The sequence below is a fragment of the Diadema antillarum genome, unplaced genomic scaffold, assembly GCF_040938485.1.
Source record: "Diadema antillarum isolate AM-2024a unplaced genomic scaffold, OU_Dant_1.0 seq00000643_RagTag, whole genome shotgun sequence".
Classification (NCBI taxonomy): Eukaryota; Metazoa; Echinodermata; class Echinoidea; order Diadematoida; family Diadematidae; genus Diadema; species Diadema antillarum.
In genome coordinates this window covers 85,228-111,332 of record NW_027271557.1, presented here as the reverse complement: position 1 = coordinate 111,332, position 26,105 = coordinate 85,228, and the positions used below count along the sequence as shown (strand labels likewise).

The 26,105-nt window shown below is 36.7% G+C and overlaps 1 protein-coding gene across 1 annotated transcript in view; it reads left to right on the top strand.

Annotated features, from left to right (window-relative positions):
- The first annotated feature begins 345 nt into the window (after positions 1-345).
- Positions 346-26,105, top strand: part of LOC139736399 (cystathionine beta-synthase-like) — a 43,200-nt gene continuing 17,440 nt past the window's right edge. Inside the window, exons 1-4 of the mRNA XM_071647151.1 lie at positions 346-350; positions 18,914-19,008; positions 24,086-24,220; positions 25,007-25,291. Coding sequence (XP_071503252.1) covers positions 346-350; positions 18,914-19,008; positions 24,086-24,220; positions 25,007-25,291 — 520 coding nt within the window. The remainder of the gene's footprint in view (positions 351-18,913; positions 19,009-24,085; positions 24,221-25,006; positions 25,292-26,105) is intronic.

The following is a 26,105-nucleotide window of genomic DNA, read 5'->3' as shown; positions in this document are numbered from 1 at the left end:
CTGTTCAAAGATAAGAAGCCGTGCCCACTCTTGTGTTTGCAGACACTCACCCTTATCTACCTATTTCAACTCATGAGGACAAACCCATTCTGTAATTCAAACAGCATTTTTTTGTTTTGTTTTGTTTTGTTTTGTTTTACCATGGGAGTGTATTATACATCCTATGTGTTGTGTGCTTTGTTAAAGGGAAGGTAAACCCAAAGAGCAATGTGGATTGAGTGAAAGCAGCAACATTAGTAGAACACATCAGTGAAAGTTTGAGGAAAATCGGACAATCGATGCAAAAGTTATGAATTTTTAAAGTTTTGGTGTTGGAACCACTGGATGAGGAGACTACTAGAGGATATGACGTATGAGTGGACAACAATACAAAGAAAATATAAAGGAAATTCAACAAAAATTCACTTTTCTAGAATTCTGAAAGAGCAGTGGACCAACCGCTTTCAGAAAGCAGGGGGAATAATTGCTACCCTTAACATATGTCAATATCAAGTTGATGGAATTTGTAATTTTCATGAAAAATGGATTTTTGTAGTATTTTCTTTATATTTTCTTGGTATTGTTGTCCACTCATACGTCATAACCTCTAGTAGTCTCCTCATCCAGCGGTTCCAACACCAAAACTTTAAAAATTCATAACTTTTGCATCGATTGTCCGATTTTCTTCAAACTTTCACTGATGTGTTCTACTAATGTTGCTGTTTTCACTCAATCCACATTGTTCTTGGGGTTTATCTTCCCTTTAAGCTGTGTCAATCTGTCAGTGTGTTGTGTGTAATACTGTGTTCTCTGCAGGCATGACAGCAATTTACAAACTTCTATAGTAGCTCTGGTAAGTAATGCAGTGCTCTTATTGATTACTTCCAAATTAATATCAAGATGATTTTATATTGCGTACATGTTGCCCTTGATAGTAATCATATAGTAGGGTTGAAGGGGATGGCTACTGTAGTAACTGATCAGTGGGAATCAGTGGGAATGCTGAGGGATGATTGTTCCAATCCTTGTGGGATTCATTTAAGAGTACATTATATCTATTCTTGTGTGAAAAATTATTTGCTTCAGAATGGTCTCATATTTAATGTGCAGTTTAATGTTTCCAGGTAAGCGTCCCTGGTCAGTGACGGGGCATTAATCTGCACATAACTTGAATATGAGACCGTTCTGAAGCAAATAATTTTCACACAACAGTAGATATATAAATTATAATGTACTCTTAAATGAATCCCACAAGGATTGGAACAATCATCCCTCAGCATTCCCACTGATTCCCACTGATCGGTTTACTAGCCATCCCCTTTAACTTTGCTATTTACAGGATGTACTTCAGGGACCTACAGTTGTACTACGCGTATGACAGTGCTTCTTTATATCATGCTATTTACTAGATATCAGCAGTACAAAAAAAAAAGGAAGAAGAAAAAAAAAAATGAACCCAAAGAAATGTATTACACGCACAAGTACACATACACAAAACACATTGTACGTGTACACAATACACATTGTACGTGTACACAATACACATTGTACGTGTACACAATACACATTGTACGTGTACTTGTACTCGTAGAATGAATGAAACTGCAAAATCACCATGCAGGGACCAGGCTTTGCTACATGTACGTCTGTCATCCACCTTTTTTTTTTTTTTCTTTTGTTTAACACAAGGTTCCAGTGTACTACAGTACCGGTTATACAAATTTGGGCGAGGGTAAAAGAATGGAAGGCAATGTGGAGTACATACAATTGTACATATGTGGCATGTACAGTAAATCCTCACAGTACTACACTGTACAAAAACCTAATTTTGAATGCTACATAATGGCATCATGCAATTTGAATAGATATCATCTGCCAATGGTAGTTGTGCAATGTAGGGTTGGGGGTACCACCTACATGTATCGTCACCCTAAGGATCTGTAGCTTGTTTATTCTAAAAATATAACACAAATTCGCCTAATTCTTACCTCAAATATGCCATAAATACTGCAGTTTTGAATGTCGTGACTGTCTCGTTGATTATGAATCTCTGTTTTAAAAAAGCGCAATTTTAGTGCGTGCGTTTCGTTTTCTTCGCGCAGCTAAAAAGGGTACCTTGCAATCGGCACCCCCTCCCCTCCATAGGTACGGTAATACACGTGAATTTCACAGCCATGCGTCGTTACTGAGCGGATGTGTAATAGAAACGTTTTTAGCTTGGTTTGTTAGTTTGTTTTTAAGTTTCATTTTCGTTTCTTCGTTTTTATTGTCTTTATAGCTAATGACACTTACAATTGTAATTCCGCGCGGACAGTACCTTTTCGTTCTATACGCAAACAGCCATGATACGCAGGGTGCCGATGGGAAGGTACCCTGCCGATAGGTGGTACCCCTACCATACTTGTAGTCTACATGTGTAGTCTACATGTACATGTGTATACACATACGATTGGAAATACAATTTTTGTACATCTGGGCAATTCCGTGAAAAATGTTACCCAAGGGTGGAAAAATGAAAATCAAGAAACAACTTTGTTTTACCCTGGAAAGTATTCAAGAAGGGTCATATCAAGCTGATATGATGAAAAAAATTGATACAATTTGGAAAAAATATAATTTTTTAGACAATTGAAATCATGTGTTTTTTCTAAGACATTGCACAAAAATTCAGTATAATTTGCATGTAATTCTTCTGAAGTAGAAAGTTTCCCTATAAAATGACTTTCAGACAAACATTTTTATGCTATGATAGAGCTGATGACTCATTTTTACATCATCCTTCTTGGAATCGAAAAAAAATAATTCTTTCTCAATAGATGAGCATTTCAATTTTTTGAATTTCCACCTCTTACAAAGTGTAATGTCCGTAACGTTTTAGATGTAAAAGTTCTTGTAACACACTGTGTGTTTGTCTAATTTTGTTCTAAATTCAAACGCAAAGCTAAAATGTGATATCACACAATATATCCACACAGTTTTTCAGGAACCTGCATAATTCTTTTTAAAAAGCGTTACGGACATTACATAACCAGTGCGTTACGGACATTACACATTTGTGGCAAAAGTATTTAATAGCTACATAAAAAAATGATGCTAGGAATACAGTTGTAGTTTGGATTTTACCCTACAATATTGATATCTATCACAATAAATGCCCTAGCCCTTGCATGAAAATTGATTTGGGACTTTACTCAGCAACAAGTGCAGTGTTTCAGCAAGGTTTTGACTAATCTTCTGCATTCCTCTACAATCTTATTTCTTGTGTCTACTTATTTCTACCATGAAATATGGGTACATGGATGCAAGCTATCTTACAGCAACAGCATATCAAGTTGAGTAATTATACTATGATGGCAAGAATGTATTTAAAACATTGTTAAAGAAGAGAAACAGTCAAAAACATCTCTGGACAAGGCCTTTTACACCATATGGTCAGTTATGGTCTGACTTGTCTGTTAAGGAAATGCAATCCAACCTCAATATCTAACCATGTCGTGAACGGTAGCCATCTGGATAAAATGATATTGCTGGATAAGGGAGATATGCTCACGCATGACACTTGTAAGCAAATTGTGTGGGATATTACTAATTGACTATTCAATATTATAGTTTACATGAAAATTTCATGTTTTATTATTCAATAATGTGGAAATCAAATGGAATGTGAATGAAATACACTTCCTCATTATTCCTTCTAGCAACAGTATTTTGGTTGGTAGAAATATAATGTACCATAGCGATTAACGCTGTCCTGAATCACAATTACTTTGTAAAGAATAAAAAAGTGTTACGTACTTTTAATAGATCATATTTTGCACCGAATTATGCAAAGAAAATCATGTGCCAGTCCATATCTGAATAATAGAGCAATCCAGAAAAGCGATTGCTGGATAACTGAGGTTGGACTTTCTGTAATGAGGATAGTCCATCGATTATCAAATTTCTAAAAAGACAAGGATCCATGAATATTTCTTTGAGTGTATTGAAGGAGAGCCATTTTTAGAACAGGATGGAATCATAGTATTAGACCCTCTCCAACAATTGGTCAAGAACACCTTTCTAGCTTCCAAGGTGATTTGGAAGCAAAATAAACAATATTTTCCAAAACAGACTTGTCTGACCCGGGAAAAGACTGTTGTACTTCAACAAACTGTAGGGGAATAAAAGAAAGCAAAACTGAACATTCATAGTGTAAAAATACATACTGAACATTTGTTGAACCATTATTTTATTTTATTTTTATTATGCATTAGTTTTGATTTAATGAAAGTTGTTTATTCATGCAGAGTTATGCTCAGTGATGGCTGTACAAAGTGAATAAAAAGTGTAATGTCCGTAACATTTCTTTAAAATTACATTTTGAGTAATTAAAAGTTTGAATATCATAATAGAAAGTCAAAAGGCTGATCTATATGTTATTTATAGATCACAACTGTATTGCAGGCATTATAAGTTGATTAAATTCCAATATGATAGAAAAGTCAACAAATTGTTAAAGTAGAGGTCCATACTGAACAAATAGTCCTCAAATTGGCAACTCCTGAGATGAAAGATCTCATGAAAGGGCTATGGCAACATTGTCAAATGTGTATTGATTACCATCCAAGTGAAAAGGATAAAAAATATTAATACTTGCATGTGACTCCTGCCACTTAATGAAAGTGGACAAATCTGTAATGTCCATAACGCTTAGAATGTAATGTCCGTAACGCCACAATTATAGCTCTAGGAGGTACATGTGCCATCTATTTCACTAAATTTGATTTTATTTTCTTTAAACATTTCTTTACCTTTCAATTTATTCCTACATTGGTCTAATTATGTGCTTAAACTCACAGACTTTTAAATGATTGTATAGGCATGCAAAAAGTCATGTCCAAAAAATTTAATGTCCGTAACGGCCAATATTTTATGCAGTAAGTGCCATATAATGTGGTGAAATGGATTGAAATTTTCACTGTTTATGATTTAGCCTCATATGTGAGTGATTCCATTGTATGAGTTCAGAATGAAAACATTTTGTTATCTTAATGACCTTTTGAAGTTGCAAATTTTGTCTGAAATGTAATGTCCGTAACGCTGGAACTGCCCATCTACAGAGAACTTGCATTGTCCTCTGCGATGCTGTACGTAGTGTAAATACTGTACCTGACTTTATAATTTGAAGTCAAGCAATGAGTGATAAAATCAGATAAAAGTTTGCAAATTTAAGTTCCATTAAATTTTTTTCATTATGTCTAGGTTATGAGTCTCCCTTTGACCTGAAGGTACACTGTACCTGGTACCAGGTACAGTACACAAATGTTGACTCTGCCCTTCTTTGAAAAGAAATCAGAGGAAACCAAATCTTGCTTTGTGTACATACGGATACATGGTTTTCCTTGAATATACTGACTAATTTGTAGACAAAAATTTGCCATGTACACTTGTATGTATTTTGCAAGCAAGATATTTTGCAAATTGGGGATTGGATGACAGTCTTGCAAGGAGTTGGATTTGTGATCAAGAATTAGAGTCAATAAAATTACAACAATTTGTACAGTCCCTGTAGTACACCATGTACATCATGTGTATGTCACCTCAGTGGAAAAGTTGGCCATGCATTTTCTGCCTTTATTACGGACGAATGGATGTGTACATGTACAGCTGTACATTGTATGTAAAATCTGTACTGTTTTCGTAAGGACTGGTCAGGAAATGTTTTCTGAACAAATACGTGAAATTTCAAAATGTCACATCTTCCTGTATACTTGTCTTAATCCGATTTTTGTCATTTTTGTATTGTTCTGTAGGGAGAGCAATATAATGTTTTAGGTTTTTCAGAGTATTGGCTCATCTGCTCGAGGACCATGATGTGCAATAAATTTCACAATTCTTTAGGACCTACACTTGTACAATACAGACCTGTACAGACTGTACATCCAAGGCACCATTGGTTTATGAGTTACGTGTGTACATGATGTGAAATTTCATAATCCTGTACAATGTATCTTTTCTGGATTAAATACCCCTGTTGAGACTACCGTTACACAGCAATCACCCTTCTCTCTTAAAAGTCCATTGCACGGGATAGTTGGTCAGTTGTACATGTATTCCAATTGTCTTTTGCAATGTCCCATGATCAGACGGAGCTGTCTCGCTCCGCTGAGTGTATTGCGAGCTCAGGCTTACACCTTGAATTCTATTCTTTTTATTCCTTCTTCATCTACTTTTTCCCCCTGTTATCATCAAGAGAGGCTCGTTTCCTCTCTATGGGACCCATTTATAGAGCTTTTGAAGGCCTGCCCCTTTATAAGATGAGAACTCGACCCCGAATTCAGTTTTTATTGTAAAAGTTCAAACCGTGCCTGGGATGACTGAGCAATGAGTATTGTATTGTCTACAATGGGGCTTTGTCGTAAACGTGTATCTTGTGCAACCGATTATGACATCTACTTTAAAGGGGATATTTTACAGTTGTACTTGTACACCACCTCTGCTGTCTACAATGTACATTGTATAGAAAATGTACAATGTACACACATATATTACACGTACTGTGCTGTGCATTTAATGATTTATTGTATTTAAGAAATTCTACATTGTATAAACTAGATGCTTTGCTATCAAAAATCATTGACCAGTACACCTGTAGATAATGATTGGCTCTCCAGTTGTACTTTCTACCGTGATTGTATGTTGTATACAGTGTACATATTAAAGATACAGAGTACATAAATGTACACCTGTACAGCAGATACATACAAACACCTGTCATGTGATGTATCAATAATCTCAGTGAATAAATGTACCACCAGTGGTACATTATGGTGCTCATCTGAGGAAGTAGTGACCAAAGATGTTCAAGAAAACTCTGGAGTTCCAACTGAGTACAATCATTCAAACAGAGCTGTCACATTTCAAGGAATGCACAAAATTATTCCACCTTAGGTAAATTTGAGTCATTAATGAGTGAGGATTGGTGAAGCCATCTTTCTGAGCAATCTGAAGACTCTTTTTGAACTCGAACATACAATGTCGGGCTCATTTTCCTTGTTTGTTCATGAAATGATATGAAATTACCCCTAATGATTTAAAAAATATTAAAGAAAAGTCAGTCCTGTCAAGAATTGTGCTAAAGTTTACATTTATAACTTAAATCAGGACTGTGAATGTATGTTATGATATTTGAAACTGTACTCTCCTGGAAAGTCGATTAAAATTCAATACATTTCTGATTAATCCCCACAAATACACATGTGTACAGTGGATACTTTTGTATGATTTAATCTTCGTAGAGTTGTATGTTGTTCTTTCTGAATTAGTACAGTGTATGTCAGATTGGTGTCCAGACATGTTCAGTCAAGTTAGTTTGATAAATTTATTTCATTAGTCTTTGCGCAATATATCTATTTGCACATCCCTGTGTCTTTACCACATTTACCAGGATGGTTACATGCCCCGCGTTCACATTAGGCGTGTCTTCATCAGCCCGAAGTTCAAACTAGCGGGACATTTTGCGGTCTTAGAAAATAGCCCGATACAGCGAATGTGCGTCTTCATCAGCTCGAACAGCCTGCTTCGGGAAATTAGTCCGAAAATTGACGCATGCGCACTTTGCAATATTACTCTGCCTGGCTCACGGTTCGAAAGTGGATTTCCCCGCTCAAAATCTCCTATATCACCGTATGTACGATTCTACAACCAGGGAGGTGAGCAGGACAGCAAATTCTCTCCAAAGGGATATTAATAACGCTACTCTTTCTTCTGTCCAGTGAGGCATCGTATATGAAATTAACAAATTGCAATGTTTAAACAAATCCAAGATGCACACAATCTGCAAGAATCTTCAGCTAAGGTAGAGTGGACCAGAAGAAGAAGTTTACAAAAAAACAGCTAGCATGCACGGCACTGAGTTTTAATAGGAAGGTGAGAGAAATCACCTCCCTGGTTTTAAAGATGACAACAACAGTAGGCCTATTAGTACACACATGTGATCCTGGAATACACCGAGCGTGTAATGTACTATATGTGACCCTGCACCTCAAAACAAACAAAAAGTCACCAGACATGAATTTTTAGTTGAGACCATATTCTGAAAGAGCAGACTTTAAGCTGAAAAATGATGTAATGGACTCTCCTAAACCTATCTAAATATTGGAAAGAAAGCACAAACTCAGGAAGAGTGTGAACTGAGAAAAGAGGCTCTGAAGTACAGTGTCTATTCAAGCGCTTAATCTTTACCAAACCGTGCTTGCTGCGCGATGAATGGGACAAAAAAACAGGAAGTAAACCACCAGAGTAACAACAATGAAGGGATTATCAGATTAAACTGAAATTAAGCATGCCTCATTAACACATTCTGTCCATAATTAATGCCAACTTTCAAAGCAGTAGCACTATCCTTTCAAAAGTTATTAGAGTTGAAAGTGAAGAGTGTGGACAAGCTTTTTCTGAAATGAAAAAGGTATTCTAAAGACACACCTTATCACACTATTCTACCAAAAATGTTCGAGATAAACTGCTAAAAAAACACACTTTCCTGCCCGTTTTATGATACCAAATTTTAGCATAATGTAAAAGAAGACCCGCTCTTTCAGAAAATATGAAAAAGTCAAGTTCGGCTAGGTTGACCCATTTCACTTATTTTCGGTCCTCACGCAAAATCAGTGTGTGCGACTTTATGTTCGTTTTGAGGTGCACGGTCACATATACACAGTCACTAGCTGCTTGTACATGCGCTTTCCATTGCCAGCTGGCTAACCAGAAGCGTGGAGGGATCGAGAAAATTTCGGGCTGATGGAGACGCACCCCAAGATAGCGCGCTATTTCACGAATTACAGTCTTGTAGCGCTCTAGTTGACGAACTAGACCAAGATTTGGGGGGAAATTTTCCCAATCAAATAGCGCGCTATCTGCGTCTTCACTACACAGATAGCGCGCTATTTTGACATCGGACTAGTTTGGTAACCGCAAGATAGTGCGCTATTTTGAAACTTCGGGCTGATGAAGACACGCCTATTGGTCCACAAGCCACAAGAGATCTTATCTTTTTTACGACTGACCGTTCACATCTGTCCCCGAGCTGTGGGGGCAATTGGGGCTTGGGGCGAGCTCTGCCAGGCATAGTGCATGTGCACATTTGATGACCACAGCTGGACGCTATCAATTTCGCCCCAAGGTCACTCTCCCCTCCAAATTTTTGTCCCCGTACCCGACTGGCTTGGCGGGGACGGGGGGGGGGGGGGGGGGGGGGACAAGTCCCAGTGAGCGTTCACATTATAGTTTTGGCGGAGAAAGTCCCACAGCTCGGGACTTTCCCCGCATCACGGGGACCAATGTGAACGCGGGGATGGTGTACTGTACCATAATTGGGAGAATGGCTGGTCATAAAATGGTGGGAGGGCTGAGTGGGTGTATTTTATTGACAATCACAGCATTGAAATACATTGTGTGCATGAATATGTGCATTTGAGCAAAATACTGCATACACTGTTATTTTCGCGTATTGCCGCGAACGAGGGAGTCACAGACATTTTCATGTTTTCGCGAATCAAACACAGGCCTTCATTAGCGCATTATTACCTTATCACGTGGTGACATTATCGCATGTTGTTAAAGGACAAGTTCACCTTCATAAACATAAGGATTGAGAGAATGCAACAATATTAGTAGAACATATCAGTGAAAGTTTGAGGAAAATTGGACAATCGATGCAAAAGTTATGAATTTTTAAAATTTTTGTGTTGGAACCGCTGGATGAGGAGACTACTACAGCTTGTGAGTCATATGCGTACAACAGTATAAAGAAAATGTAAAAGAAAATTCAACATATTTTCACTTTTTTTGCATAATAAAAGAGCTCTTGACTTGCCTCTTTTCTAAGGCAGGGGGAATAATATTACCCATAACATTTGCCGGTAACGAGTCAGGGGAATGTGTACTTTTTTCAAAAGATGGCATTTTGTGAAATTCTCTTTATATTTTCCTTATATTGTTGTACGCATGTGATATCTAAGTTTTTCATACACTGCAGTAGTCTTCTCATCCAGCGGTTACTGCACAAAAACTTCAAAAATTCATAACTTTTGAACGGATTGTCTGATTTTCCTCAAACTTTCAATGATCTGTTCTACTAATATTGCTACATTCTCTCAATCCTTATGTTTATGAAGGTGAACTTGTCCTTTAAATTTGCGGTCCAACTGCGATTCAGGAAAATAACAGCTTAAATGAGCAGTATGTGTACTTGGCACGCTGTTGACTGAGTCTGATCAGGCGTGTGAACATGGTACATAAAGAGTTACAGTAAATAACAGAAACATCCCGGTGTTATTTGTTCATCTACAACTGTAGATGGTCAGTTTTACAGTAAAGGGTGTAACTTTGATGTGGCAAGGGTCAAAAATTAAAGTTGTGTTTCCATTTTTATTTTTGCCTTTATTTTATATAGGAATGTCTATATTTTCAATATTTTGTCATTCCAGAGCTTAATTCTTAGGCTAAATATGAAAAATGAAGTGACTATTATGGAATTTTAGATAAATTTAGGTAAAAACAACAAGAATGTTTTGGTCACCCACAGCAACCAAATGAAGATAAATGGTGGATGTAATGCAACTTTTCATTTGCTGTGAACATATATTTGAAATATCAAAACACTTTTCCCCCAACAGATATTCGCTCTTGCAATTATTTGGATGTGAACTTCAAATTCCAAGGTAAAAATGGTACCTGACAAACTATTTTTAAGTTAAAAGAATGTTCTAGAAGCAAGAGCCACTCTAAACATAGCCCTAAATTATCTCTTGGTAACAAACATTTATCAACCCAAATCCCAAAGAAATTCGATTATTTTTGACAAAGTTGAAATTTTCAGACTTGTGAGTTTCGGAGGCTTCAGTTAACAAACTAGTGTGTTTCGGAGGCTTCAAAACTGCTAACACAAAGATCTAGTCCTGTATTCACTTAAAATGATAAAACTACAGTAAGCAACTATCACTACATGCTAGAATAACAACAGGGCATCAATAAATTGTGAATAACAGTATACAGATGTACATTTTATGGCAGTGCATAATGTTTACCCTTCATACAAATTGTACTTATTATCATAAGGAAATTGGCTTCCACAAAAGTGAATAACAAACTGTGTACACTTTGAGCAATGCTCAGTTCGAATTTATGACATTACATGAGGCAATATGATTCTAAAGGAAACTGCAACAGTAGCAATAAAAGTACACTGATTAGGAACATCATTTTTTTTTTTTTTTTTTGCGGCTTAAAGTTACAAGTGTGTAGCTGCAACGCATGTTTCAGAGGCTTCATCATGACTGTTAACATGCAAATATGGTCCATTTTAAGGTGATATGAAGTACATTAATGCAGCTGATTGTTTCCAAATAACTAACAATGTTGTAACATGTAAAATAGTATTTATTTGTATGCAGAAAAAAGACTTTCCAACATATATGTTAAGAGACAAAGAAAAATATTTTAAATTTTTATGCTCAGTTGTATACATACATGTACACTGTATTTGCATATCCATGACTTTGGCAATGCAGAACATGATTAGGCTACACACATGTACAGCTGTATGCATTTGTCAAACTTTTCATCATAATGCAGTAAGAATTACTTTCAATGAGTTGGAACTGTAGCTATAGACTTAATGCAAAGATTATGTTTGCTTGCTTTATAAGTACAGTTTGTGGGATGTATATTGACATAAACCACCCATCATAATTGTTTTATATACATGTGAAATCAATTTCAACTGTTGATGAGAAAGGGATAGAAAATAGATTATGTGATGGCATGACGGTTAGATTACAACATACAGTGTAGCATTGTAAAACATAGAAAGGGGGAAAAAAGGCTTATAAACATTCTTTGGCATATGGACCATGCCTGATATCCCCTACTATAGCCCTATCAAATGCAGTGATCATGGTCATAGAACAGCAATCTTAAACACCGATCAGCCATTCCATGTAAGGGTCATCATCAAACTGTCATCATCAAAATGGAGTTGGAATTATAATCAATATATTGGTGATATTATCATGGAGCTCAATAGAAATTGAAACGGTCAAGATCCCATTCAGCTTTTTGAATCGCCTGTTGAAAAGATAAATGTACCCCTACCCTACCCATGACTGTGTATGAATTTGAATAAAAAAAAAAATGTTGACCAAATGTATAGTTCCCTATAATATATGATAGTTAGAATTTTACTTTCTTTTTCTGTGGTATACAAGTCACCCTTGTTTAATATCATTTTATTTTTTTTTTTAATTCTTCAAAGGCTTCTTTTTTTATAGTTATTTTATAAAATACCAGTTTGTGTGACTCCTGTGACAGCTAGGAGGCCTGCTTTTGAAGGTACGCATTGAGAAATTGCTAGCAGAACTTTTACTGTTTCTAAAAATGACAACCTTTTTAGCAAAAAATTAAAAAGCAGCAAATGTGTTTAAATATATAAGTTTGTTAGAAACCTACAAGTTTGTTTTAAATAGTATATAAACCCAAAGACTACAGTTTTAACTCTTTGAATTTCAAAATAGTTAGGGGCTTGTAACTTTTTCCAGAAAAGCCAGGACTAAACAGATTATAAAGATTTCAATCATTTCAATATTGTTCTTCATGAACATAACTTCTCCAGTCACCCACCCATGTAAACTACATGTACCCCATGGCAACAGGCTATTTATAAGTAGAGGTCTAATATCATTTATAAACAATCCTATCCCAACCATTACTGTCCATGTACTGCACTGAGAACTACATGTACATCCGCAAACATGTCATAGAGTCTCACACATGTATGCGAAGAGATGTTTCGTAACACAAGTTACATTTTGTTTAATCAAAAATAGTCAAGTGGTCACTGCCAGCATGATAAAGTATGGAAAATAGGGTATACATGTAGTATCAAGATTGTGTTGCACCTAGCATGCATCAAATCTGACATACAGATTGACATGAAAACCTGTCTGAATGAAGTAATCAAATGTCAAAATTCCAAAACAGTACCCTGTGATCCAAGTCACACCACAGAAATGATAATCTGCAAGATGTTAGCTATTTTCAAATCCAATCACAAATTTATTGTTTAATTACATGTACTTTCCTCCAAATAAGTATTGGAAATGAAAGCCAAAGAACTTGTTAAGAAATGGAAAGCTGAAAAAGTCAAGATTTTAGTATGGCAAAAACAAATGCCATGTGAGTAACAATGGAATGGATTTGTCAATGGGTTATAAATGGACATGTAAAAGATTGTGCTTCGAAACTATTACACTCAGATGATAGTGAGTCGAAAGTGTAAAAATCCAAAAAGTATTTCCCACCATTTGCTCTTGATCATGCATAAAAGATACAACCTTAAATTCAAAACTAATATATTTCTTAGCTAAGTGTATGCTTCCCTCTTGAATAACCATCTATTAAAAAAGTCCTTGAATCTTCAGGACAGGAATAGTGTTCAGTTCTTTAAAAAATAGTGTATTTAACACTAAATAATCAAGTAATTGTGTGGTCTTCATTAACGAAGTCTAACCAGTCAAAAGAGTGATGCAAATATGGTCACAACACTTCAACTTCTCTCAAGAGTAAAAATGAGTTATCCAACTTAAGAACATTGATGTATCCACAACTACTTGCTTTGTTGCACTACTGTTGCATGATGTGGGCATGCACGCAAGCTGGAAGTCACTTTCATTACTCACAATATCTAGCCTGTTCCATTGTTTCAAAAGGAAACCTACAAAATAAATGCTTTTCATACATTTAAACAACTATCTACACCTTGCTTGAGGAATCATTAAGTCTCATTCAGTCCAAACAGTTATTTGATAGACTTAGAATTACAAAATTGTAATCAAAACATTCCATTTACATGCTGTTAACATAAAATGAAGCCTCCGAAACATCTGGAAAATTAATTTGGTATGCCGTATGTTTTTATGAAAATCATGTATGTTATGTAGAAAGTGATGGGTAAATTGTGTCTTTTTTAGTTGATATACTCTGTTTAAACATATTTGTGGGGCAACATCCTCATCTGCTAATATCTTATTGCTGAGTGAAAAGGTGAGTTATGTGTGACACGTCTGCACTGTTTAAGAAAAATAGGTAAATCGTATAGTAAATCTATATTGGTGAGTAAACAAAGCAGCCAGAAAACTGAATGTGATTAAATATCTTTAGATATGTCATAAGCGATCATTGGGTGGGTGAACAATAAATCTAATTTGATTTTGTCCAGAGAAAATCACAAAAATGCAGTGTTAACATCGTTTTGAAGCCTCCGAAACCACTTTTTCTCTATAAAGTGTATTAGCTCAAAAAATTATTGCAGTATCATAATGTTTTTATTATTTTTGTTGTCTGTCCATGGCTGTTGATGATATCATGGCATAATTTGGGGCAGACACTCAAAGAATTTATCAGAAATGTCAAATTAGATGTTTTTGCTGTTTCGGAGGCTTCAATGCGTCTCGGAGGCTTCACGTGTTAACGGAAAATTTGTATTGTCTCCTATTTTCAGAGAGTTTGGCGGATCTTAACTATTTTTGGTCTATTAGGTTAGGGCCCCATATCCTACATTTTGACATATGGGTAATTCCATGGGGTTGGGACTGAAATTGTGACATACAAGTTGAAAATTCAAGTTGGGTAAATTGAAATTTCCTTTTTCCCCCTGATTTGTTACTCCCATTCTTCAACATATTCCACTAGAAATCTGTTTATTACTTCGCACACTTTCAGTCAGCATGGGTAAACAGGTATGGCAAAATACCTATGTTACACGGACTTCATTTGTTGACATCCTTCATCATTTTGTGTTCTGAAATGATAACAATGAACACATCCACGTTTTTTTCGTCCATAGCACATCAACATGTTATTTAACAGGCGCATGAGATCATTATTAGTAAGATTGTATGTTCTGATGTCAACTGCAAGCCACTTTTATTAACATGTTTTTTTCTACAAACCATTAACAATTTCAATCAAAGGTTTAACTTTTTCATCAAGAGTGACACAATGACAATATTCTTAAAAGCACCACAATTGAAGCAAGTGATTTGCATGGGTATTCAAGTGAAAACATGATTTTATTGTTATAATCAGGGGTTTTCAGACAACAACCTTGCCCATGGTGTACTACCTATGTTACACGGACAGTATGTCTTTGTAACATAGGTACACTACGACATATCAACTGATTTCCTTTATTGTGGTGTGAGATGTTAAAACCTACACATATAGACTTTATGTATGTTCCCACAAATAACACTATTGTAACAGTTCTTTGGAATTATATCTACTGCACACCTGTGGAACAATACCTATGTTACACAGACTTCAATTCTTTGTAACTCTGATATGAAAGAAGGCAGACTTAATCAGAAGAAGAAGAAGAAAGTGAAGCTTTACACAATTTGACCTAATATACACTAACAACATCATCAACTACAGCGTTGTCAACTGAAACTAATAAAGAGAAATCAGACAAGTCTTCTTGTCTTCTCCATGTTCTTTGTTTGAAATTAATTTCTGCACTTTTGTCCAATGTCCATTTAGCCCTCGATTTTTGTTTTTCTTCTGTCCATTTTCCCTCTGTGCAGTTTTCTTCTTGTCTAGTTTGTTACATTCGCTCTTCTTGGGTGTTGATTTGTCGGCTTCCTCTCTGTTTGTGGAGTGCTGTGGATGTGTCCTTTTCACTCTTTCATGTAGTTTAACACGTAGCGGTGGTAGAGGAGGAGCCATGGCAGATTCATCAACAAACTGAACAAAAGGTATAAAGAGAAATAGAATAAAAAAATTAAAAGAAAATTTTTGTCGGGGTTGACTATATATTCCTGTTGATGTATCTGTGTGTTTATGAATGGAATTAAATAATTTTAACAATTTTGCTTATACATTTCTACCTCTTGGCATACCCATTAGCTAGAGTTCCATGTGTACCTCCCACCAAAATTGAAAAAAGAAAATGGGTTATGCTTAAAATGATGTAAATATTAATAATAATAATATAGCATGTAAAACATAGGAAAATATCATTTTCATACTCTATGCTAAAAACTTGTTTTCAGATGCAAGCTACACTGTAGGAAGGGCAGGTCGCTGCCCCCAGTGTCCTAGCTAAGGTTAGGGCTAGGGTCAGGGTTACGGTTACGGTTATGGTCCTTTCAATAGACTCCCAAAATAATACTAGGCCCTATTTTATATTCATCCCCCATCGAAATTGTCGCCCTCTTTTTGAATGATAGTGTAGAGCAATAATAGTCCAATTTTGATTGGGGTTCATAATTTTATTGAAGCCTTTCCTACCCACTACCCACCCAAACTGAATAGGACACTGGCATTTTAGCTTTGAGACTTAACAAGTTGGTGAACATGGAATGGAAATGGTGAATCCTTGTGAAATGTTAACAACTTCATCAGAGCATCTAACAGGTCAGTGAAATCTTGGATGGAAAACATTGACATTTTCGAAGTAAATCTGTTAAAGAGAAAGAATTTCACAGCTCCTAGTTCCCTCAATATCACCAGCAAAATAAGGCAAACTCTATTTCTCTAGTTCAGATGCAGTCTGGACATCTACGTTTTCCAACTAGTATATAGTGATTAATACTAACTCTAGCACGTCTACCTTGGTAGATACCTAATGACAAAATGGTCCAAAAATTCACAATAATCGGGAGGTAAAACAATTTTATATTGCAGTGAAGATACACTGATATACTTTTGTATGGTTTTCTAAGAGAGGAATATATGCTCCTTTTGCAGAGACCGGCATGGAAGGAAAATTTGGCAATCAAAATTATGAACATGAACCTGTAACAAATATCTCAGTATGTGGGACTACAGTATCATCGTCCACAGTATTTTTGGCCAGTTCAGAGGTTTAGATGTCATTTTTTTTCCTCTAATAGAATTACAGAATATGACAAATGTTATTATTTTCGTAAAATAGCGTAAAAGCTTACCAATTGACATCAGAAACATTAAAACTCCTGTACCTACGTTACATGGACAACGGCAGAAAAACAGATCTTGCGCTGTCCAGGTAGGTGTATATTGGCTGTGAGTAGTTTTTCTGCCATTGGGGGAGGACTGCCAGTGACATGAATACAATTGCTGAAGTTAGTAGCTCTTCTTTTTATCGCGAGACGCGTCTTTCCTTACCTACGTTACACGAAGAGGCCGGACATCGCACTGAAGTACAGTGATATGTTCCGTATTTTCTCATTTATTTGGAGGATTTTGATGCTAATTTTTGGATAAGAATACTCCTGAAATATAAATCTCATTATAGAAATAAAGTTTCTAATCATATTATGATTGGAAGTGTATGTAAAACCATGCTATACCTATGTTACAACAAAAATTGCCATGGACATCGTTTGTAACATAGGTATGAGGTTGCTTGAAGATGCTCTGGTGTTCTTATTTTGTTACAAATGCTTATGTGCCTTATAGTCTCTGTAGAAGTCACCTTGCCTCTTTTAATTATGATAGGCATAATGCTGAAAGGTTGTATATTCCTGTTTTACATTGCCATGAAAATGGCATATATTTATGTCACAACATAAACCACAAAAAACCATGGGACATCATTAGTGAAACAGTCATAGACAAAATACATTTGTACACAGGCTTGTTTTTTTTTCATCAAATAATTCTTCACACATTTCTCTCCAAGAATGACTGCAAACCACGGACAATTATTTGATAAATTTTTCAGAATATGACTTTTATTCCCTACACAACATGAAAATCTAGAGAAGACCCAACCCCATGGAATGACCCATATAGATTAGGTTGCTTCTCTTTATATTCATATTATTTGACTAAACACTTTGTTTCGGAGGCTTCAAAACTGCTAACGGAAATTTCACTTGATGGAATAAAATTATCACAAAATTTCAAATAGCCCTAGAATCAAGTAAACTTTGATGTAAGTCTAAAGTTTAGCTGTACCTTACTATTTTCAGCATAAAAGAAAGTAACCAAAACACATCCAGTGATCATTACTGTCCATCAAAGTTTGTAAACAATTGTTAACGGAAAATGAAGCCTCCGAAACCTCAAATTTGAAGTCATAGCATTCTAAAATAAAGGGCCAGATACAAACCAAACTAATTTAGTCATTTCAATTGACCATACAACTATGCTTTTAACATAAAAAATTAGATCTCTGCAGTTGCTGTAGAAAATTATTAACATTTCAAAAATGTTATATAAATTTCAATGCAACAAAATAGTCATTTTTAGGGTACATATGTGACTGTCAAAACAAAACGCATCAATACCTGGACCTGATTATGCTACCCAAGGTGGCTACTCATAAGGTGACTCACATGAGAAAAAATCTTTGAGATCTGTAAATCTATGTGTTCAGGGTGGGCCAAAAGGCTAAAAATTGAAAGTTACACCCTTTACCGTAAAACTGACCAGATGTCTTTAAAATAAGAATGACATTGCAATACTCAAAAGGTTTGTATGCTGTAGAGTGTTGCTTTTCCATGCATTTGAACATCACCACACAGCTTTAGTCAGCAAAATTACAAGCACTGTAGCCAATTGATATCATGTGAGAGCCTTTCCTACGTGTATGACATGCTGTACAGTGGTGGCTTTATTTTTGGGGGTAAGACAGCTAGGATTTGGACAGGACAGCACTTAACTGATTATCTGACCATTTATCCAAAAAAGTCATTTTCAGCAAAATTTCAGATACAAGGTCTTGTCGCCTCAGCAGAGATATGTATTATGAAGTGTACATTTATTTGAAAGATGAGTAATGCAGATTGTGCAGTGCCCTTTTATAATTCTGGGTGGGGTGAGACTGCCTAGCTGTAAGAGATGACATCCTTACGATCTCCTTGTTTTTCTTTCGCTCATTCTCCTGTAGCCGTGGCAACGAGATCAACAGCCGTGTCCAGCCGGATATCCTGAGGATGATAGGAAACACCCCACTTGTCCGCATCAACAACATCGTCAAGGGAACAGGCATCCAGTGCGAGATTCGTGAGTTTGAGATACATGTAACAGGCAGTGAAACCCAAATTCAGTGTGAAAAGGGAATGGAGTAAAATAGTAGATACAACAGATAGAATGATACACCAAAGTCTTTGGAAAATTGGACAATCTGTTCAATAGCTATGGATTTTTAAAGCTGTAGTGCACCTATCGCTTGAAAACTTTGCAGTTAAACTTGCCTTTTATATAGCAGCCACCTGCTGTATACAGCCAGTGTAGAGAAAGCTAGCAGCCACCCATTTTGTTTCCCTTGGTACATGTTCAACTGTTCATCATACAATGTATAACAGATACATAATGTACGCACGCAAAATGTCAGAGAACATACTGTCTATACCGGCAACCTGTCTATAAGAGCTACCCATACTCTTTTCATCTCCCTTGGGTGGCTGCTATTAGCAGATGTCATGTGCTGTACTAAAAATTGTCTTGTACTCTATAGATGTGAATGTCCTGAATTTTTTGCGTGCACAAAAATTTGATTAATGACAAATCCATCCAAGATTTCATAATGCAAAAAGCAGAGCATGTATGTAGCAATCATGTGGCTGGAGGGGTCGCGCTCGGTTAAATAGATGCACCCCCCCCCCCCCCCAAAAAAAAAAAAAAAAGAAGAAAAAAGATGCCAACATTCTAGATTCCTAATGAAAAAATTAATTGGGCTTCCTGTATTACACCCGTATTTGTTATGAACAGTATTCCAGAATGCCAAATTACCAGATTTAAGGTTATCAAAACAGGAGCATAATAAGATTAAGGCCCCAAATTACCAGATTTAAGGTTCTCAAAACAGGAGCATAGCAAGATTAAGGCCCAAAATATATAATGTTTGCATTTTATACTATATCAAATACAAGTAGTTCTCTGTGGAAAAAGAAAAAGTTTCTACTCATCAAGTGTGTGAAACAGCAAATATAAACCAAAATTGTAATAATGGTTTCATACAATACGTGTATATTGATTCTCGCGGTACTGCGTCAAGTCAAGCTAACGGCTCGTTCGAATTTTTCAGAGCCCGCTCTGCTCTGGTACGAAACCATTATTGCATGATTACTAAAGACATGAGAGCACTTTGGGGCGAGTAAGTCTCACAGTGTTACTTATATGAAAGGTACTTTAACCTAGCTGAAACACAAACTATTAGACAAGGAAATTCAGGGAAACTTTTGAGGTACTAAAACTTTATATTATCTTTAACGGAGACATGTCTGTTCCACTTGTTGAACGAAGTGCAGTACGGATGAACAGAAAGGAAAACAAAAAACAAACTCCCAGAACGAGTAAAGGTTAATAGATATCCTAGTTATAGACTAGTGTGTTCTGGTATGACAGACAAGAACTCAACTTAAGTCACGTTACAAAAAGAAAGTGAAAAATGTAACCAAACGTAAATCAGCAACAACAACATTAAAAAGTTTTTTTTTTTTCCATTAGACTGTTTTGTACATTATACTACTTTAATATCGTTGACTGTGAGAAAGAAATTACAATGTGTGATTCTCATGAGGCGACAGAGTACCAGGCCCTTCCGTCATTCGAAGTCAAGACCCTCACACATGCAAGTCTCACAGACATGCTTATCGTACACACATGTGATACTCGTCTGCCTGCCCCCAGAAATCTAGGTCTTATTCTCTTTTCCCCTCCACCCCCCCCCCCCTATTTTTAAACCAATGGAGATGACTGTTTGCTGGAGGGAAAGTAGTATTAGTAACTTCCGTTATTAGCTGCGCATTTTACCCCCTCGGGGTCACACAAACTTACTGTACACTCATACATTTGGTTCAACATGTGACATCATCATGTCAGCACCTGGGCCTCGAAGAATCTAGGTCTTTATATTTTCTTTCCTTTCCTTTCCTTTTTTTTTTTGTTTTTTTTTTTGAACAGACAGAGACAAGCCTTCACTGGAGTGAAATTGGTATCAATATCAGCAATCAGTACTTCCCTTATTGGCTGCACAATTCTTTCCTGTGGTTTTAGTATCTGTGCCTCGGGCCTGATAAATTGGCACAGCATTATGCTGTACAGTGTGCAAACAAAAAAGGTGTGCCCTCTGCTCATTTTGATATGTCCGTAATGTCACCCAGGCAGAAGGGAATACCCTGCTGTTTTATCAAATCAATTTTTTTTTAATGCACATTGTACGGTACATGATAGTGGAGAAGATGTGGTCGGCACTTCTTATTTTATTGTATTTTCTAATAATTCTGTTGCAGGGCCCACAAGAATAACATTGTATAATTTATAAACCACTGATGGGGCTACCGTAGGTAAAGAATACTGAATACTATGAGATGAATTGATAGATAAATAAATCTTATGAATTGTAAAGCATGAAGAGGAATACAAGCCTATGCATCATGTACACTGATACATGTACAACCTTGTACATTGTGGCAGCTTTATTAATGCTATCTCCCATTCAGCAGAGTGATGTCCAGGGCTTATGGCAATTGTATGATCAACATTACGAAGCTGCACAGTTGGTCCATGGGACACTGCAGTGACATTATTTAATACACAAAATGATACTTGGATCACAAAAGCTCACTTGAGCCTTAAAGGGTGTGTACAGTTCTGGTTGAGGTGAGGATTCAGCTTGTAATGTTTTGCGAGATATTCAGAAACCACTCTATGAGATGTCAAAGAGCATGCAATTCTATTAAAGGGGTATCAAAAGTTTATTTGATGAAAATCGGATTTGAAATGCCTGAGATATCCAAAAACAAGGTGAAAAAAGAGATCCTAATAAAAGGCGTGGCCTGTCGCCTTCTAATATTATTATCACTTTTTTTGATATCTCAACCATTTGAAAACCAATTTCCATCAAATAAACGTTAAATCCTTGTTAAAATTACATGCTCTTTCATATTTCATAAGAGATTTCTCATTATCTCACTATCTGAATGTTCAAAACATGAATCCCCACCTCAACCAGTACTGTACAGTCCCTTTATAGCTCAAATGAGCTAAAAATGGACACTTTTGTGCAATTATTATTTTTTTCTCTCTGCGATATTTGACCTATTCTGGTGAACTTCACTTTTTTATCATGTTGTTTTTGTAAGTATGTTATACTTTTTGATGTTCACCCCCCCCCCCCCCCCACCCATTACAATGCAAAGCCTGTTCCTGTAAAGTTCAGCAGAGTGTGAAATTTACAGACATTTCCACAGTATTTCACGGTTACGGACAGTTGCGGTATGTATGCTATGTGTGGATGCATATTTGTTGAGCTACAAACGAACAATGGGATGTTCTTTAAATAGCATGTAGTTTACATTCAATTTGTATCGTGTGTGTGTGTATCTATTGAAATCCTACATTCCAAATATAGGTTCGCCCCCTTCAACTTGTGAGATTTTGCACCAATTCTTTTCTTGCTCTTTTTTTTTCAGTTTAATAATTGTAACCAGTGAGAAATAACATTCTGTTATTAAGACGGATGAAAGTGAAACAGAGCAGCGCTTTTACGACTTTGTAACTCCAGATGGTCTAGGCAAACAACAGGAATAGTTGTAAAAGCTGTAGGCCCTACAGTGTGAGTCCATGTATCATCCCTGGATGTTAACAAATATTGGTATACAAAGGGTGTGTACATAGAATGACAGTTTTGGTGCAAGTGATCCCGCATAATCAGCCGACATGCCCTTTTCAATAGTACCAATCAAGTCCCATGCCCGCACTCACATACCTGAGCTGAGGTTCTAAAGGGTTTATGTACACTGTATGTTGTTGTTATGATTTGTACTTTTCGGGGTTTTCTTCTAATAGGTAGCACCGCCGATAAAACCGAATTTGAAATCAGTTGACGTCTGGATGTTGACCTCACAATTGGTGATGCTAACATGTACAATGTACAGTGTTGGGGATTGATTATTTTGATCGGTATTGCTTGAGTTAATCAAGGACCATCAGTACTAGAGCTCAAATTAAAGGCAGTTGATTTTGGAGATAGCACTGGCACTAGCAGCAATAGCACCAAGCTTGAAATCACCCAATATACCATATGTCCCCAAAAAAATTACAACGGGGCCCTACGCAATGATATCTTTAAAAATATTGCATCAATCTAAATACAAATTCAGGGTATGAAACTATAACTCATTGCCCACATCTTACAGAAAACCCCATTCGATTTGCTTCAGTGGTCAAAGAGAAACTAGGAATTTTGTAGAGGATGTCGGGAATCTCTTTTGTCCAAGTTCTGTCTATTGTTCACGCACAAAATCATCGAAGTGCTAAACTTCGAAGAATCAGACTCATGACATGCTTTACTACAATCCCCATTTCTTCGTGACCTCTTAACCAAATCGTATGGGGATTTCTGCAAAATAGAGCTAAGATGTTATATTTTAAGACCCTGAAGTAGCATTGAAAAAAACAATATCATATTGGATGTTATCAATGCGAAAATCTGATTGTAATTTTTTTGGGACATACTGCAGTATGTCCCTCAAAAATTACAATCAAATTTTCGAATTGATGACATCCAAAATGATCGACCTGTCTAAGTGCTACTTCAGGACCTTAAAATACAACATCTTAGCTCTATTTTGCAGAAAACCTCATTCAATTTGGTTAAGCGGTCACAGAGAAATGTAGATTGTTGTAAAGCATGTCATGAGTCTAATTTTCCCAATTTCAGCAATTCAATGCTCTAGTGCGTGAATAATAGACAGAACTTGGACAAAAGAGATTCCCGACATCCTCAACAAAATTCCTCATTTCTCTTTGACCACTGAATCAAATCGAATGGGGTTTTCTGTAAGATGTGGGCAATGAATTATAGTTTCATACCTTGAATTTGTATATTTTTAGATTGATTCACTATTTTTAAAGATATCATTGCGGGGGGTCCCGTTGTAATTTTTTTTGGGGACATACTGTATACCACTGAGGTGTATATGTGTGAAATTTAGAGTAAGTTGAAACCTAAATGCAGACAAAATATTTTGCAGCAAAAATTAGCCCAGGACATGATTGGGAAACTTACAATTGTTTGTTTTTGTTTTTTAATGCTTCACCTTTTTTCTTTCTGTTGCTTTCGTATGCTGTTCAGTGGTGAAGGCGGAATATTTCAACGCTGGAGGTAGTGTCAAGGACCGCATCGCGCTGAAGATGGTAGAGGATGCGGAGGAGGCTGGAACACTGAAGCCTGGATACACGCTGATCGAGCCAACGTCAGGGAACACTGGTGAGTACAATGTATCAGTGTCGGATAAAGTAGCTAACCACCAATCTTTGTGTTTGAGTAGAGTGCTGGAGTGAAGATGTCACAGTCTTTTGTTACATCTTATATTTAGATCTGGTTCCATACAAAATATACTAACACAAGGCTTCGGCTGGCTCATTTTGAATATGTCGCATATCTTCATTGCTCTTTATCCATCCATCCATCCATCCATCCATCCATCCATCCATCCAGTCAGTCAGTCAGTCAGTCAGTCAGTCAGTCAGTCAGTCAGTCAGTCAGTCAGTCAGTCAGTCAGTCAGTCAGTCAGTCAGTCAGTCAGTCAGTCAGTCAGTCAGTCAGTCAGTCAGTCAGTCAGTCAGTCAGTCAGTCAGTCAGTCAGTCAGTCAGTCAGTCAGTCAGTCAGTCAGTCAGTCAGTCAGTCAGTCAGTTCTTTACCCAGGGTTTAGCACCAACAGTGGTTTTATTCACTCATATTCTTGGGGGCCCTGTATAACAAAATTACAAAGTAACAAATCAAGGACATCATGTTGTACATGTGTATAAAAATACTGTAAACCTTGGCAATGCTTTGTTTAAATTGCTAGTGCTATAGAAGTCTTTGACAATGATAATGTACAAATTTATTGCACCATCTGAAATAGGGTGATACCCTTTACACAATGTGGGGATATCAAGTTGACCCAATTCTGCTCTAAGAGAGATATCCTTTGCTGTTATGAATGTGTGAATATACCTTCAGTAAAAGCAAGTACACTTTCTGTTTTTATGCTTTGTGGCGTCACACAGGTATCGGCCTCGCCCTGGTAGCTGCCGTCAAAGGCTACCGTTGCATCATCGTCATGCCCGAGAAGATGTCGAATGAGAAAGTCGACGTTCTCCGCGCCCTCGGGGCCGAGATCGTCCGCACGCCGACGTCGGCGCGCTTCGACGCCCCCGAGTCGCACATCAGCGTGGCGCAGAGGCTGAATCGCGAGATCCCGAACTCGGTGATCCTGGACCAGTACCGGAATCCGGGAAACCCTCTGGCCCACTACGACTTCACTGCCGAAGAGATCTGGGACCAGTGCGAAGGTTAGTTATCGGCAGTAGAAGGGTTAACCAGAGTGATTAGAGGAAACCTGTGCTCTAAAAGTTGATTCCGTCACGTAAAGCAAACACAGATAAACCGAGATGTGTAATGTCATTGAACAATAGGAACAAAACAGAACTTGGAAGAGCATAAATTTCAAGAGACCTAGATTCTCACATTCCTACATATTTACACAAAGCACCATGTTGGGGCTGAATGAACCTTTCAAATATACTGAGGTGATGATATTGTTGCCCCACAAGTTGCTACTGGGTTTGTATGATGTGCAAAAGTGTTCTCCTGTTCGCAGTGTCTCAGCAAAAAATCTGGGAAGTCTTTTGAAACCTCCACGTTGGTCCGACTCGATTCTTTTTTTCTTAAGCTGCCTTTGACTGTAAGGAATTTTCCATTGTTTACTTCTCTGTTTGCTCTTGTTGAATTATTGTCCTCAAAATCAGTGGTAGGGTGATAATATAATACTATGGATTCCTTCAGAGCAGACTTTGCCCCAGTTTAATAGCTATGTCAAGTGGAGAAATCATCTATGGCTCTAATCTTCTTGCTTCCTTCTTGAAATCATTCTTAGAGATAAACTGTCAATATCACAATCTGTACCCTATCAACACGGGTATGTCAAACAGTGGATAAACATTTGAAACCTAATGATCTAGAGTTTCCCCGTAACACCACTGTCAGAGGCAAATAATTCTCGATTATGTACCAGGTATATTAAACTTGTTACTGTACGTAACAGTTGAAATTTTATATATCTCTTTCTTTAAATTAGGTGTAAACCTGAAAAAAAAAAAAAAGATA